Source organism: Dama dama, chromosome 10 (genome assembly GCF_033118175.1).
Source record: "Dama dama isolate Ldn47 chromosome 10, ASM3311817v1, whole genome shotgun sequence".
NCBI lineage: Eukaryota > Metazoa > Chordata > Mammalia > Artiodactyla > Cervidae > Dama > Dama dama.
Window position 1 is genome coordinate 23,354,154 of NC_083690.1, and position 15,604 is coordinate 23,369,757.

General features: G+C 38.5%; 1 protein-coding gene across 7 annotated transcripts in view; it reads left to right on the forward strand.

The window, feature by feature from the left end:
- TNRC6A (trinucleotide repeat containing adaptor 6A) overlaps window positions 1-15,604 on the forward strand; it is a 95,326-nt gene that overhangs the window by 14,822 nt on the left and 64,900 nt on the right. For 6 of the 7 annotated variants that reach the window (XR_009694432.1, XM_061153039.1, XM_061153035.1 and 3 more), the window contains one exon: window positions 9,089-9,176. Coding sequence is in view for 6 of the 7 variants with exons in the window: in XM_061153039.1 (XP_061009022.1) it covers window positions 9,089-9,176 (88 nt within the window). In the remaining variant the exon portion in view is untranslated. Of the gene's footprint in view, window positions 1-1,659; window positions 1,765-9,088; window positions 9,177-15,604 lie in introns of those variants that run through there. The other variant, XM_061153034.1, reaches the window with a different exon arrangement.

Below are 15,604 nucleotides of genomic sequence, written 5' to 3' on the forward strand. Positions count from 1 at the left end.
AATTTGGATGTAGGAGGACAGAAGGAGGGGAAAAGGAAAGGCTGATGAGCAGATAGGGAAAGGCTGGGAGAAAACAGTAAGGGAAAAACAGAGTAAGGGGAAAAGTAGGTGAACATTTTTTGCAGGAGATGTGAAATTATTTTCATAACTAATTTGTAACATACAGTTGGTTTCTGTGTGAAGATGACCTGCCTTACAGTGATTTGTGACTGATAGGCTAGTTGAGTGCCGTGGAAAGTTTTTCTCTGTTTTCTCTTATTTCCCTTGTGACTCAGCTGGTAAAGAGTCTGCCTGCAATGCGGGAGACCTGGGTTTGATCCCTGGGTTGGGAAGATCCCCTGAAGAAGGGAAAGGCTACCCACTCCAATATTCTGACCTGGAGAATTCCATGGACTGTATATCCATGGGGTTGCAGAATCGGGACGTGACTGAGTGACTTTCACTTTTTATCACTTCTCTATTATCATTTCTAATAGCAGAGCTTCTATTTAGAAATTTTTGCTTTCTACTATCTGGAGTTGTCATTAGCCTGTCTCTCTTTTGTCAGATCTTACTGATATTGTCAACTGTTTCAGTCTCTTGGATTTCTTCTTTGCTTTTCATTTCCACTTGCCCCCATCAGGGTTCGGGACACTGCACTTCCACGTGGATTACTGCTGCAGTCTTCTCACCCTGTCTGCAGGTTTGTGTCCTGCTTCTACCCAGCGCTTTTTCTCCCTTTTTCTGTCCCAGTCAGCACTGGCTCCAGATACTGCCTCGCTGGTAGGTCTCCGTACTTCGCTGTGTCCATGCCGTTTTGTGCTGCTTGCCTGAAAAAGCCCCTCTCTGTCTCTGTAGAAATCCTGACTCTTTTCTAAGTCCCAGATCAACTTCTTACTTCTCCCTGAAGCTTTCCTTAGCTGTAACAGCTCATACACATGTCTTGTTTTCCTAAACTTGCTTATAGCCTCTACCAGAAATTTCACGATTTCTTGTTTCCATATTTCAGGCGTGTTCATTTGTTGTTCCTACAAAATTATAGTTTAAAACAATGAATTCTACTAGAGTTCTCCTAGTACAAAGCAGACTGCTTGACTTAAAGGAATCCCCAAGCACATCCTGACTGATTTATTGATTAAACATTGTGTGGGTTGTTATTAAATAATTTTGGATGCAGTGAGTCAGATCATCCAGGTACCTTGAGGGTCTGCTTCTTTGCTATGCTGTGGATATGCACTTCTTAAAATGGGATTTTCTTTTTTATTTTCTAACAAATGATATACACTGAACTGGACCTTGACCTTTTTTTTTCAACTCAGCCTTGTGTCTTAGAGATCTTTTCTTATAAAGCCATGTTTGTTGGGGGGTCCCCAATGTCACCTTCAGTTTTAAGAATTCACTAGGAAGGCTCACAGGATTCAGCATATAGTCATTCTCATGGCTGTGAATCACAAGAACGAAAGTATAAAAAACAAAATCCGTAAAGGGAAAAGGCACGATGGTCAAAATCTGGAGGAGCTAGGAGCCAGCTTCCAAGATTTCTGTCCCTGTGATGTCACACAGAATGTGCTTAATTTCTCTAGCATCAAATTATGACAACATGTCTTAAGTGTCTACCAGGAAAGCTCATTAGAAATTCAGTGCAGAGGGGTTTTGTTTGTTTGTTTGTTTGTTTTTCAGGGGCTGATTGTGTAGTTACCATGTACAGCCAGCCCCTAAAAAAGTCCACGGGGTTGCAAAGAGTCAGACACGACTGATGACTGAGCAACAATACTGCACAACAATGTAGGTACCTTCTGCCTAATATGTACCAAAATTCCCAACCGCCAAAAACAAAGTAGGCTTTTAGCAAACCTATGTTGCTTGTATATTCATTTGGGATTGGTGGGAACCTCCCTGAAATCCAAGTACCTTGACCCCAGTCAGGGGCCAGTCTTGCAGTCCTTTCTCAGCATCATGGTCTCAACCTGCTATGCTAATAAGAACTTTTTCCTGCACACCATGGAAATCTGTACCTCCCCTCCTTTAAAAACAAACTAATTAGTGTGTAATATTTCATGGTGTGAGTATATTATGGTTTAACTTTGCCCTGTTGATTGGTTTTTATTCTATTATTTTGCAGTATCTATTTTTGTACACTTTCTTTTGTAGAGGCTTCGATTGAAATTGATTAGTGATGTTTAAAAATTAACTGTTAACAGATACCTCCAAGTTGTTCATCAGAGGTCCTTGCTAGTTCATGTCCAACAGCAGTTTACAGGAGTATCCTTTGGAAGTGATTGCTTTGAATGATATTCATGTTGGGAATGAAGGGAAAGCTGACAATGAAGAATCAGGAAGAGCAGGTCCAGGAAGGGCCTTCTGGATCCCAGGCTTGCTGCCATTAAGGACACTTGTCTTGCCCTTTGTCTTCCCAAGATTTTTGGTTCACAGGCTCATCTCCTTTTATCTGTCTCTAATCTCGCACCTTGCTGCCTTACTCATTTGAGTGGAGACTTGTGATTGTTTTTGTCTTTCATTATGGAAATTTTCAAACATACACAAAAATAGAACAGAATAAAGAGCTTTCTGTACCCATTACCCAGTTTCCGCAGGTGTCAACATTTTGTCAATCTTGTTTCATTTTTTACTCTTTTCCTGTTTTTGGGAGGATGGAGTGCAGCCTAGAGTAGTGAAAGCAAATCCTAGACATGGTGGTTTTAAAAGCATTCGTTTTTGGTGCTAATTTACAAAAATAGTGCATCTTTACCATAATATTTTAAATAGGGGTTTTCTTTTTAAAAAACTTAACAGTTCCTGTAAATAGTTGGTTCAGTTGTGAGGTTCCTCTGATGTTCCTAGTTCAGGAGGGTATACAAAAAGAGACAACTTTTAACAAATATGAGCTAACACTGTTCACAGTTTTACAAATTGCTTTTTTTCATTTAACAATGTTAGGGACATTCCTTCAAATCAACAAACAGGTCAACTTATTTTCAGTGCAATGTGCTATGCTATTATTTCTTTACTGGTGGACATTTCAGTTTTCTACTCATATGCATATGGCCTTGTGTACTAGTGCTTTATTACTGTAAGAAACATTCTGAAGCATGGGATGGCTGGTTAGATTATGTGTAACTTTATTTGTTTATTGGCTGCACCCCATGGCATGGAGGATCTTACTTCCCCAACTGGGGATTGAACCGTGCCTCCTGCAGTGAAAGCTCGAATTCTTAACCACTGGAAGGACCATTGGGAAAGTCCCAGATTATGTGTAACTCTAATTATTAAAACTGTTACCACAATACTCTGCAAAAGGTTATAGTAATTTCTGCCGTTAATATGAGAGAACCTCTTAATTTTTCATTTTTGCCAGCACTAAATATTATTACCCCTGATCATTTTTACCAGTGAAATTAGTATAGTTTTTTTGCCTTTATTAGAAAGAAAACCCAGCAATTTATTTTGGAAAAAAAGTATTGAGCTGACTTTACACTAGGAAACGCAAAGCTTGGTTCAATACTAGAAGATCCGTCAACAGAGTTAATCATATCAGTGATCAAAAGTCAGAAATTCTATAACCATTTCAGTGGTGACAGAAAAGAATTTTAACAGAATATAGCATGCACTCATGACTGGCTCTCCCAGCAAACCAGAAACAGAGAACAGTCTTTTACTGTGTTTAAATATTGAAATTTAATGTTAATACTGGAAAACTTTTAATATTTAAGTTTTTCAATACTTACTCACATGGCTGAGAAACTTGAATTGAATGAAAAGGTTTATACGTTGAGCTCTGCCTTCCCCCATATGCCTAGTTCCTTCTGCCCCCTCCCCCAGTTACTGTTCTTTTAGAGTCATTTTATACACATACAGGCGAATATGAATACATAGCCTCTCTTGTACTGTCAGGCACCTTGAATTTTTCATGAGTGTTTGTTTTTTTTTTTGACAAGCATTATTGCTCACTTCTGAAAGCTTTTTAGCTACCTTCATGTTTCTCTAAAAAAAAAACCTTGAACTCCTCACACATGGACCTTTTAGCTCTTCACTATTTGTTTATCCCACATTGCCCTCCCACAAACATTCACAAAATAAAAAATACTAGAATTGCTGTCCTAAGTATCACCAGTGCTTGGTCCCCTCTTGTTAAAACCAGTGGCTGTTCAGTCTTTGTCACTGACTCTTTTGCTGTTCTTACTCCTGATTATACCTGCATGGTGTTTGGAACTCCAGTACTTTGAATTTCCTGTAGTATGGGGTTGGCCAGAAACTTCATTCAGTTTCCTATACAGTGATTCTAGTAGTTCTTAGTTGTCTTTAACTTCATTGGAAACAGTTTTGTAAGAGTCTGTTATGACAGCTGTCCTATCAGTGTGCATTTAAAAAAAAGAAAGACTTACCAACATTGGCGAGTTTTGTGTAGCCATTTTAATATTGAAGATGGAAGAAAAAATGCAGTGCTTTTAGCATATTATAGTTTATTATTTCAAGAAAGGTAAAAAACAAATGCGAAAAAGATTTGTGCGGTACATGGAGAAGGTGCTGTGATTAATCTAATGTATCAAGAGTGGTCTGTAAAGTTTCTCATGCTGGAAATTTGTCACTGGATGCTGCTCCACCCTGCAGTACTGGTTGAAGTTGATAGTGATCAAATCAAGACATTGAGAACAATCAATGCTATGCCATGTGGGAGATAACCAGTGTACTCAAAATATCCAAATCAAGCATTGAAAATCATTCACACCACCTTGACTGGGTTAATCACTTTGATGTTTGGATTCTACACAAGTTAAGCGGAAAAAAAACCTTGACCATGTTTCTGCATGCAGTTCTCTACTTAGACGTAATAAAAATGTCCTGTTTTTAAAAGATTTTTAAAAGAAATTGTGGTGGGCGATGAAAAGTGGATACTGTACAATAGTGTGGAATGAAGAGATCATTGGGTAAGCAAAATGAAACACCACCAGCCACACCAAAGGCTGGTCTTCATCCAGAGAAGGTGATTTGTTTATGGTGGGATTGGAAAGGAGGCCTCTATTATGAGCTTCTTTCGGAAAACCAAGCAATTAATTTGAACAGGTGCTGCTCTCAGTTGTTGTTTTAGCCATTGAGTCATGTCTCTCTCGCAACTTCATGGATGGTTGCCCCCCAGGTTCCTCTGTCCTGTCCATGGGATCGTCCAGGCAAGAATACTGGAGCTGGTTGTCATTTCCTTCAGGGAATCTTTCCAACCCAGAGATCGAACCTGCATCTCCTGCACTGGCAGGCAGATTTTTTGTGTCTGAGCCACCAGGGAAGCCTAACTGCTCCCAGTTAGACTAACTGAAAGGAGCTTTTGACAAAAAGTGTGCAGAATTAGTCAACAGAAAACTCATACTTCCATTAGGGTAACACAGGACCACAAGTTTCTTTGATTACCAGGTACAACTTGGCTGGAAAGTTCTGACTCATCCGCCATATTCACCAGACATTGCATCTTCAGGTTCCTTTTATTTTGGTTTTTGCAAAATTCTCTTTATGAAAAAATTTTCACTTCCCTGGAAGACTGTAAAAGGCACCTGGAACAGTTCTTTGCTCAAAAAGAAGAAAAGTTTTGGGAAGATGGGATTATGAAGTTGCCTTGAAAAATGGCAGAAGGTAGTGGAACAAAATGGTAAATACACTGGTCAGTAAAATTCTTGGTGAAACGAAAAATGTGTCTTTTACTTAAAAACTGACGGAACTTTTTGGCCAACCCAATACATTCTTTTTCAAGTGTTCTTACAAAAGGTGGAGGGAAATAAAAGAATTGTGTATGCACACAGTCTGAAGAAAAAAGTGAGAAGATCTCTCACTTAACCCATTTAAAAGAAAAGGTTTTATTCTCTGTCGCTTCTGAAAAGAGAGTTGGTCCTTGACTTTGAGAAGTATTAGGGTGTAGGGGAAAGCGAAGACCATGGCTTTGAGAACCTAGATTGGAATCCTGACTCCACTCCATACTAGCTGTATGACCTTGGACAAGTCCCTTAACCTTTCTGAGCTTCAGTTTCTTCATCTATAAGAGGGCAATCTGTCCCTAACATTTTAAAAAAGTGACAAATGGGAAAATATCCATAATGTGCCCAGCATAGTCACTGTAAGGTTCTAATGACTCAGGTTTGTTCTCATTTCTAGACCCAGAACTTGCATTTTGAGATGTCCTGCTGCTAACTTTTAAGGGGAGAATGATTTTGCTACCTAGACTGTTCTCTTTGTGGAGCTCATATCAAATATGATGGACAATGTAGACCTATCAAATCCATCAACTCTTACTCCTTTTGATAAATAAGGTGAACGATAGACTCATATGTTGAATGAATTTCTGTTAGCATTTAAATTCTGGAAGTCAGTCTTTGGGCACAGGTGGTGGTGGGCGTGTGTGTGTGTGTATTTTTTCCAGTTGCCTTTCTGAAGGAGATGTGGGGAAAGTAGGGTTTGTTGTAATGACAGTTTTGAAGAGAGCTTTTGTTTCTCGTATGCTTTGGGTGTCTACTGATACTGTAATAGACTCATGAGGGAAAATGGTGCATCTTTTAAGTACTAAAGAGGTCATTTTTGGGCAGCAAAACACTTGTTAATGTCGTCAGAAGGTCTTCAAAATGAAGTTTGAGACAGATGAAAAAAATTCTAGGTGAATAGTAAAGGAACATCCTGTAGAGTAAAATTACAGAATAAGGACTTGTCTACAATTCACAGGCAAACACAAAGAGCAAATGCTAACGATTCCTGATGTTTCTGCATAAGTGACCCTAAATATCTTAAAAGTTGAATGAATACAGTCTTTCACTGAGAATTGGTGAGAGGGTTCCTAACTAGGCATTTGAGTGCTCACTCAAATGTGTTAAGAAAGCATTCTTCACTGAAACCTGATAAAAAGGTGATGAAACTGATGCACATGGTAATTTATCCCGTTTCTTCTTAGTGCTGAAAGAGTTTGAAGTCTGTAGAGCTAGTAAACAGCTGTGGTTGAGTAACATGACAATGATGTAATTTATTTGCCTTTGTTTACTAAAATGCTTTTTTCCCTCTTATGCTGTAGCTATCTCAGGCCTTGACTTCTAGGATTATAGTGTGCAAGCTTGCTCGCTTTCACTGCCTCCCTGACCCAGAATGCTAGCGAGTGAATCATGGTTACACTTGGCTTGATCAGCCACAAGGCAGTGCTCCTTTGAACAAAATGGAATGAAAGACAGCAACAGTTATCACCCTCCTCTCCCAGCTTCTGATTTTAGCAGCTGTAAGCTTAGGTTTACTAGATAATCATCAGTTTTACATAATGTCACTCTTCGTTTTTCACCGTCTCCCTACAGCTCCTCAATTTCATCCGTCAACAGAGCCAGCTTAAGTTTTGGGTAATCTCAGTGTGAGTGTACCTGTAGCAGCCCTTCTAGTTTCTTATGTATTTGTCTGTGTTTTCTCATTATATCTTCTACTGCATCCCCACTGCCATATACATTCCAGGCTTAATGAATTATTTTACAGTTTTCCAAGTGTCTAGTTCCTGTTTCTTGAACCATCTCTGCCTGGTATTGATAATGACCCCTCTGGAAATCTTCCTTAAGGGCAGAATTAGGTACTTTTCCTTTGTGTGTTGATTTTCTTCAGATGTCTTGTGATTTTTGGTTGTCCATTGATATTACGAATGAAGATTTAGATTCTAGTAATTAACGTAGGTAACGAGTATGTTTCCTCCAATTTTGTGTAGATTTCATTACCCAGTAGCCCCCTACATTGAAAGGGCTGGAGGAGTGTTGGTGGGGAGCCCCGTGTGTACGAAGGGTGTTGACTGTTGGGCTTTACTTCAGTGGGGTTTTTTTTTTTTTTGGTTATAGGCTGAATTTAAATGCATTTGCTACCTGCGGCCATGTAGCCATCTGGGAATGCAAACTGGATGGCAGTTCTTGAATAGTTGGGGCCTTTCTATTCCTTACGCAGTCTTTACTCCGTGCCTATTTGTGCTGAGCCAGCTCTAATCTTGGAGCCTCTCTGGAGCTGCACCACCAGAGGATGGCACATACAGCCATTTATGTGTTTAAACACATTCTCTGTGTTTATTCTTAGGTTGTAGCTTCCTTTGCTCTTGTTCATTCATCAGCTGTGAATAGATTTAGTACCTTTTCCCCTATCATTTTGGTGAGTGAGAGCAGAAAGGAGGAGACAAACACATTTGCCCATTCATCTTGAAATCCTGAGCCGAAAGTTCTATTGCCAAATTTGAACATTTCTGATTTTAAGAACTGAAACAAACTTATATTAGTGCAATATGGATTATTTCCCAAGTGTTGATAGAATAGTTTTGAATGTTTATAGGATATGAAGTTAGTATAATGCTAAAATACAAGTCATCTTTTTATGAATAAGTTGTGTTTCAAAAAAAGGTATGAAAACAGAAAGCGACTCACAGACTTACAACTTATGGTTGCCAGAGGGGAAGGGATGGTTAGAAGTTTGGGAAAGTCATGCACACATTGCTGTATTCAAAATAGGTAACGAACAAGGACCTACTGTATAGCACATGGAACTCTGCTCAAGGTTATGCGGCAGCCTGGATGGTGGAGGGGAGTTTGGGGGAGGATGGATGCGTGTATATATATGGCTGAGTCCCTTCACTGTTCACCTGAGACTATCACAACATTGTTAACTGGCTCTACCCCAATAGAAAATAAAAAGTTGAAAGTTTGGGGGAAAAATAAGTATCAAGTTTTTAGAGCAAGGAAAGCTGAAAATACGCCAGATACTGGTCTGGAGAGGGTTGGGTGGAGGGGTGGTTCCAGGCATTGCCATGAGCTACTGAAACAAGATAACTCTGCTCCTGAGATGTTGTTTACATTCTAGAATTGGAGGGAGTTGTTTGTCTGCCAATGTAAAATTTGCTAACTTTAAGTTATCTTCCTTATTATAACATTAAAGCTCTACTGCTTGTGACTTACTAAAGAAAAGTACTGTTCAGTCGCTGTATACTTAGATTGAGGTTTTAAGTTGTGTTTATATTAATGAATGATAAACTAATAATTTGCCATATCTTCTAATAAGAGTGAATATGAATCTATATGCAACATTACTGTTATTCATTCATTTTGGGAAAGTTAATTGCAACTGTGTGGTTCAGGGATTTAGTGCAAGAAGAAGAACAGTTGATGGAAGAAAAGAAAAAGAAAAAAGACGACAAGAAAAAGAAGGAAGCTGCTCAAAAGAAGGTAGTATATGTATAAACTAATTACTTATATTAAGCAGTTTGAACATAGATTTAAAAAGAAATTACTCTTATTGGATTACTTAAAGCATTTGATTTAATGTTTTAACTTCAGTGGTGTTTCATTTTAATATTTAATGTCTTTGAATATTCATAAACATTAATGTGTATACAATTTAATGCATAGTTATTTGATCTTGCCAATAATTTTTTTAAAAGGTAAGTCCTTTCATAGGTCTTTTTTTCAATTAGGGGTTCCTAGGTTTTCGTAATACTTAACATCATTTTATAGTGAGAAGAGCATGGAGTTTGTAGCTTTCTAGAGAGGAGTTGAAGTCTGGCTGTCACACATAGCATACAGAAGGGTGTAACCTTCAACTTTATTTAGCCTCTCTGGCCTTAGTTTCCTTATGTTTTGTAAAATGAGAGTTGAATTAAATAAGATAATGTAATATGTACACATAATAGGAAATAATAATGGAAGTAGTAATAAATATAATAGGAAATAGTCTCAGTTTTCTTTTCCCTGTTTATTTAGTACCTAGGCTCATTTTTTTTTTATAATTTGAAGGTTTTGTTAGGGTATATATGTATTTTTTTTATACTTTAAAGTTTACTTTTAATTATATTGATTTTATATACAGTAGAATTTTCACTTCTTGGTGTACAGTTCTGTGAGTTGTGAAGCATGCTTAGAATCATACCATAACCACTGTCACAGTCAAGAAACATAAGGTTCATTACCTAAAAAAAAAAGTTTCTCATGGTATCCTGCTGTAATCAAAGGATATTTAAAAATAAGCCTAAGACATAAATGCTGCAAAAAATCTTTAGCCAGTACATTAATCAAAAATTATAACCAAAGCAGCACAAATTGCAGAAAAATAAAAAATGTCTGTAAAGATTTTTACAGATTAATAGTGGAGGCTGACGACAGTTAACTGAGAAGTGCACTCATCTCCTACTATATTGTTTCAGGGACTTAAAAATGTTCTTAAAGACCCAATGAAGATACTATTCCATTTCTGTATTCTAATGAAAAGTTATGACTTTAATTTTTAAATACATATCTTTTTGTAGTAGCAACTGGGTTTAAACTATAGTAACAGAATTATCTCCCCATTATTTAGTAGGGAAAAACTCAGGGTACAAAACTATGGCAGGTAGGGAGCTACTGAAGCGCAGAGAGAAGAGTTTAACTCAGCCTGAAATGGGGTAGAGAGACGGGAATTTTCTTAGAATAGAAATGAACCAAGTGAATGAGGAGCAGAATGGAAAATGGTTCCAGCAGTAACTGAGAATTAAGTGTCCATAGCTTGTATGTGTTAAAGTATGGGTTTTGATTGGAAGGAGTGGTAGGGAAGGAGCCAAGTGTGGAAATGAAGCCAAGTGTAGAAATGTCAGGGGACAAGCCTGGAGAGGCTGGTCATAGCTGTTGGCACTTCTCTCATTTTGACCGTTGAGTGGCCAAAGACGTTTTAGTAGAGTGACATAAAATTTTCTGTTTTAGAATTGTATTTAGAACCTTGACCGAGTGTAGAATTGGGTTGGGTAGAAACTAGAGACTGTGATCATAGTGAAGGGACTGTTAAAAGCATCCATAACGTTTGTTTAAAGGATGTGAAGGAAGAGTAATTTAGATTGACCCTTAGGTTCTAGATTGAGTGGCTAAATAACATCTTGAAAGTGAAGTTGCTCAGTCATGTCTGACTCTTTGCCACCCCATGGACTGTAGCCCACCAGGCTCCTCCATCCATGGGATTTTCCAGGCTAGAGTACTGGAGTGGGTTGCCATTGCCTTCTCCAGAGGATCTTCCCGACCCAGGGATCAAACCTGGGTCTCCCACATTGTAGGCAGATACTTTACTGCCTGAGCCACCAGGGAATCTTAGGAGAAGTTTAACCAGGTTGGGGGATACACAGAAAGGGGAAAGGAAATATAATTCAGTTGTGGACTGCAGAGTTTGGGTTACAGTGAAGCCAGTAAACTGGAGGAGGACAGAGTGCAGAGCACTGAGTGAGTGATGAGCTGAGTTGATTTAATAGGTGACCCTTATTATTGGCCTTTGGTTACTCAGGAGTGAGGGGGAAATATGCATTGGTGGTTGGTAGATAAGGTTTCGGATGATTCCTAGTATATAGTTTTGGCTTTGGTGATGCCGTAGGCCTCTGTCAGAGGCCTGTTGATATAGGACAGTCTTTGCTCAGGATTTGTTATGAAAAAAGTTGTATCTCTGTAAGTCTAAAGTTGGTAGGAAGCCTTGTTTGAAGACCAATTACTTAACCAAAAGAGAGTCTTAAGAAACTTGAGATTTATTGAGAAAGATGCTAGGGTGCACTTTGTGTAGAATCATTAGTTTGGCAAGCATCTGAGTGATGGCATTAGGCCATATTGATCCCTGCTTCTAGAGTTCAGCGTTTAGCTGGTAAGTTTAGGATTTATGTGAAACGACAGGAGGCCTTATTGTATAATGAAACATGTTAATTTGGAATTCACTCTAATTACTGAGGAGATTCTAAGAAAGGAGTTACTCAAATTATTTCTTTAAATATTCTGTTTTTTGTTTTTGTTTTTTATTTAAGGAATAGTTGACATACAGCATTTTAGTGCATGCTAAGTCACTTCAGTCATGTTCGACTCTTGTGACCCCATGGACTGTAGCCCACCAAGTTCTCATGTCCATGGAATTTTCCAGGCGTGAATGCTAGAGTAGGTTGCCGTTTCCTTCTCTAGGGGATCTTTCTGACTCAGGGGTCGAGCCCAAGTCTCTTAGGTCCGCTGCATTGGCAGGTGGGTTCTTCACCACGAGTGCCACCTGGGAACTGTTTTAGTAGTTTCATGGATACAGCATAACAATTCAGGATATGTGTCTGTTGTGCAGTGATCACCACAAGAAGTCTATCTAATCATGTTTTTTTTTCTTGTAATGAGAACCTTTAAGATTTTAAATACTGTATTTTTAAAATATGTGAGTACAATTTTAAAGTCGCATGTTTAAATAATGACTCCAGTCGTTGAAGTTTACCTTTACATTCTTCATCACCAAATCTGAATCACCAAGTCAGTGTCTTTAACGCACAAATGATGATTTTTGTGGCATTTGGCCTGTCACAAAATCTGAAGTGACAGTTCTTCATACTCTTCACTGCTCCATCCCTGTCTCACGGTATGGTTCATCCCTCACCCCAGCTGTGTCCCACTGAAACCACCATCAGAGGCTTAGAGATATGAGGAGGGTTTTTTTCCCTTTCATCAGATCTTCAGCTTTGATAGGATATTGCTATGTATTCTGTATACACAGTAGTATCTAGGGATTGAACATAATATAAAGAACATTTAATACTGCTAATAAATGCTAAGCTTAGTAGACTGAACTGGCACTGTAAATAAGACTGTTCCCCGAATCCCACATAACTGGCTTACAGCTGAATTTGAATACAACCCATTGGTGAAATGAGGACAGCTGGTGTTTCTGTAGGCTGTTACCAAATAGCTCTTTAAAAACAAAACAAAAGGAAAAATCACCCAAGTTGGCACAGTTACAGCCCATATGAAAGATTGTGAGTCACAGGAATTCTGCATTTCCTTAAGCTTGTATTTGGCTGTAGTAGGAGCCAGCAGGTGTATCCAGGTAGATGACAGACATCTCCATAAGTCAGGGAGATGAGTCTGTTTATATAAATGTTGAAAACATGAATTCACTATGGTAAAAAGAATCTGTCTGTTTTATGTAATCTGTGTACACTTTTTAAAAGACTACGTATTTTTGTTTCTGAGAAAGATTTCAGATACTATCTGTTTTAATTCAGTGAGTTTATGTGTAAGGAACACAAGCATTAAAATAAGTTAAGTGTCACCATCAGAGTGATGGAACAGGAATAGAATAGAAATCTTCTATTTCCCCCAGCTGATGATTTTCAAAAACTCAGTGCCATGGCTTTATCCTTTTGGTACAGAACTTTATCTTGTACTTTTATTTTTTACCAACCAAAGGTGAACTTTAAAGCTGGAAATAATATTATAGTTTTTATAAGGTATTTAATAAATCTTTAAAATGAATACAGAATGCTATGAATACAGAAAACAGATTTAACAGTTCCTGATTGCCACTGTGGCAACTTAAATTTAATAGAAATTCAAATTCAGACTATGAGTTAGTCTCTATTTTAAATGAGAAACTAAATAACATAATTCCTTACATAAACAATCAAAGCTCACTATACTATTTATACTATGATAGTTTTTCTAATTTTGTCTATTAGTTATCAATTTAAATATTTTAAATTCCTCTATAAAATTTTTTTACACAAAATTGCATGGTTTTTATTATATTTCAGTCCCAGTACATCTCTAGTTAATAACAGAAATCAATGACCAGATGATTTTTTTTTTAAGCCTTCTATTTCACATCAAAGAATTATGGCTGTTTGCTTATCTTCTGATTCTAGGCTCAGAAAATAATTTAATACAGCACAAGAATGTAGTTTCTGTAGGTGAGAAAAGGGCAACAATAGTAGCAATAGGTTGTTAGTATGAATTTCTCTCGTTTCTGGTTTTAGAAGAAATTTCTAGAAGGAATCTTGAGGGAAATGTAGTGAGGAAGAAAAAGGAGGATGAGAAACAGGTTAATTACAGAGGGATAATTTAGTATCAACTTTACTTTAAACATGTAATTATAGTTCCTAGAAAGCATATAATGGTTTGAGGGTTGGAGGAGAGAAGCACCAAGGCAAATTGGGATGTTTTGGTTGAGAATGTGTAGAAGTCAGTATTCATGAGTGTTTTTGTTACTGTGTTAAAAGCTTGAAGGGATTTTTATAAAAGGCTTTGTGGATTTAATGTGCTCATGTTGAGTTTAAATGAGAAGTAGATTGTAGGAAGCTTCCAATTTCATTCCTCCTCTTTGGAAATTTTAGTATTTACTAGTCCTGTCTCCCAAAGGTCATTTTGTTCTGAGACTGGGAATCTTACCTGGCACTGTTAAGACATTCTAGATGATTTGAAAGGGAATAAAGCAGGAGCTGGGAGCTGGGAGCGGGTTTGAGTCCGATCCCTTCCCAGTGTGAGGGCGCGGCGCCAGGGCGCGGGCGAGCAGGGCTGAGGTCGCCGCGCTCGGTGCTGTGTGCGGAATGCTTTCTGCCTGCCTGGCGCGGCCCCACGCGCTCGCCCCCTCTCCCCCTCAGCCCGTGATGTGAGTTCAGTCCTTTCAGCCTAGCAAGTCTGAGGCAGGCGTTTGGTTCCTGTCTTAGAGATGAGGAAACCAAGCTCTAGAGAAGTTAACTAATTTTTGACCAAGGTTACACTGTTCACAGTGAAGCCAGGAGTGAAAATGAGGCCGTTGGGCTTCAGACCCTGAGTTCTTAGCCGCTGAGGTGCACTTCAGGGTCGAGGAGCTGGGGCGAGTTGTGCGGAGCCTGACAAACAACAGCGGGCGCGGCCCTGGCGCGTCTGCCCCTCGCCTTCACTGGCGCCCTGACACAGTGGTGCTGGTTGCTGTGGGGTCGCAGCTCAGGTTGGTTGGCTTGTTTTTTAAGAAAACCCGTATTCAAAATAGAAATACTTCTGCTTCTCAGTTTGTTGAATCCTTTAGTTCTGTTGTACAAGATCCACAATGATACTTCACGTTGAATAGTATTATTTGTCCGGAAAAGGTTTATATTTTACTTGAGCCTCATGAGAGCCCTGGAAAGGTAAGCAGTACAGTTTGTTTTTTTTTTTCCCTCCTCCTCCATTTGAGGGATTGGGAAACTGAGACGTAGATTTAAATGACGTAGATGTCATTTGAATGACAAGGTCATTTCAAAGTAAAAACAAAAAAATTGTTGAAGTTAATTTTAGTATATATTATATAACCCAGTATATCCAAAATATTGCTGTTTTAACTTGGAATCAGTATAAAATATTATCAACGGGATAATTTACCTTTTTAAAAAATGCTCACACTAACTATATCTCAGTGGTCAGTAACCACATGGGGATAGTGGCCTCATTTTGAGCACTGCAGACAAATCCTCTTAAAATCACTGACCCCCACTTGGAAAACTTTCTTTTTAATAGTTTGTGTAATATACAGGGCCCCTGGACCAACTGAGCACAAAAATCTGTTTGAATCATTCCATTTGCTCCTCATCAGGAGCTCTTGGGTTCTGGTAACTAACATTCTTTCACTGTATTAGTTGGTGTTCCGATGGGCAGACTCATTTGAGTGTCTCCTTGGTGCTGTTGTCTGTAGATGACACAATACTTCGATGAGGTTAACCACTGTTTTTAAGCAACATGGAGGTTTTTTCCCCAAAGGAGCTGCCATAGTAGATACCCTTTACGTTGTAAGGCCTAGAAGAGCAATACTGCATGTCTTGAGATTTAGTAATATGGCCATGGTTTCTATGTACTGTAGCCTGGTTTCCTTTGGAAATAAGCCGTGGAAGAAA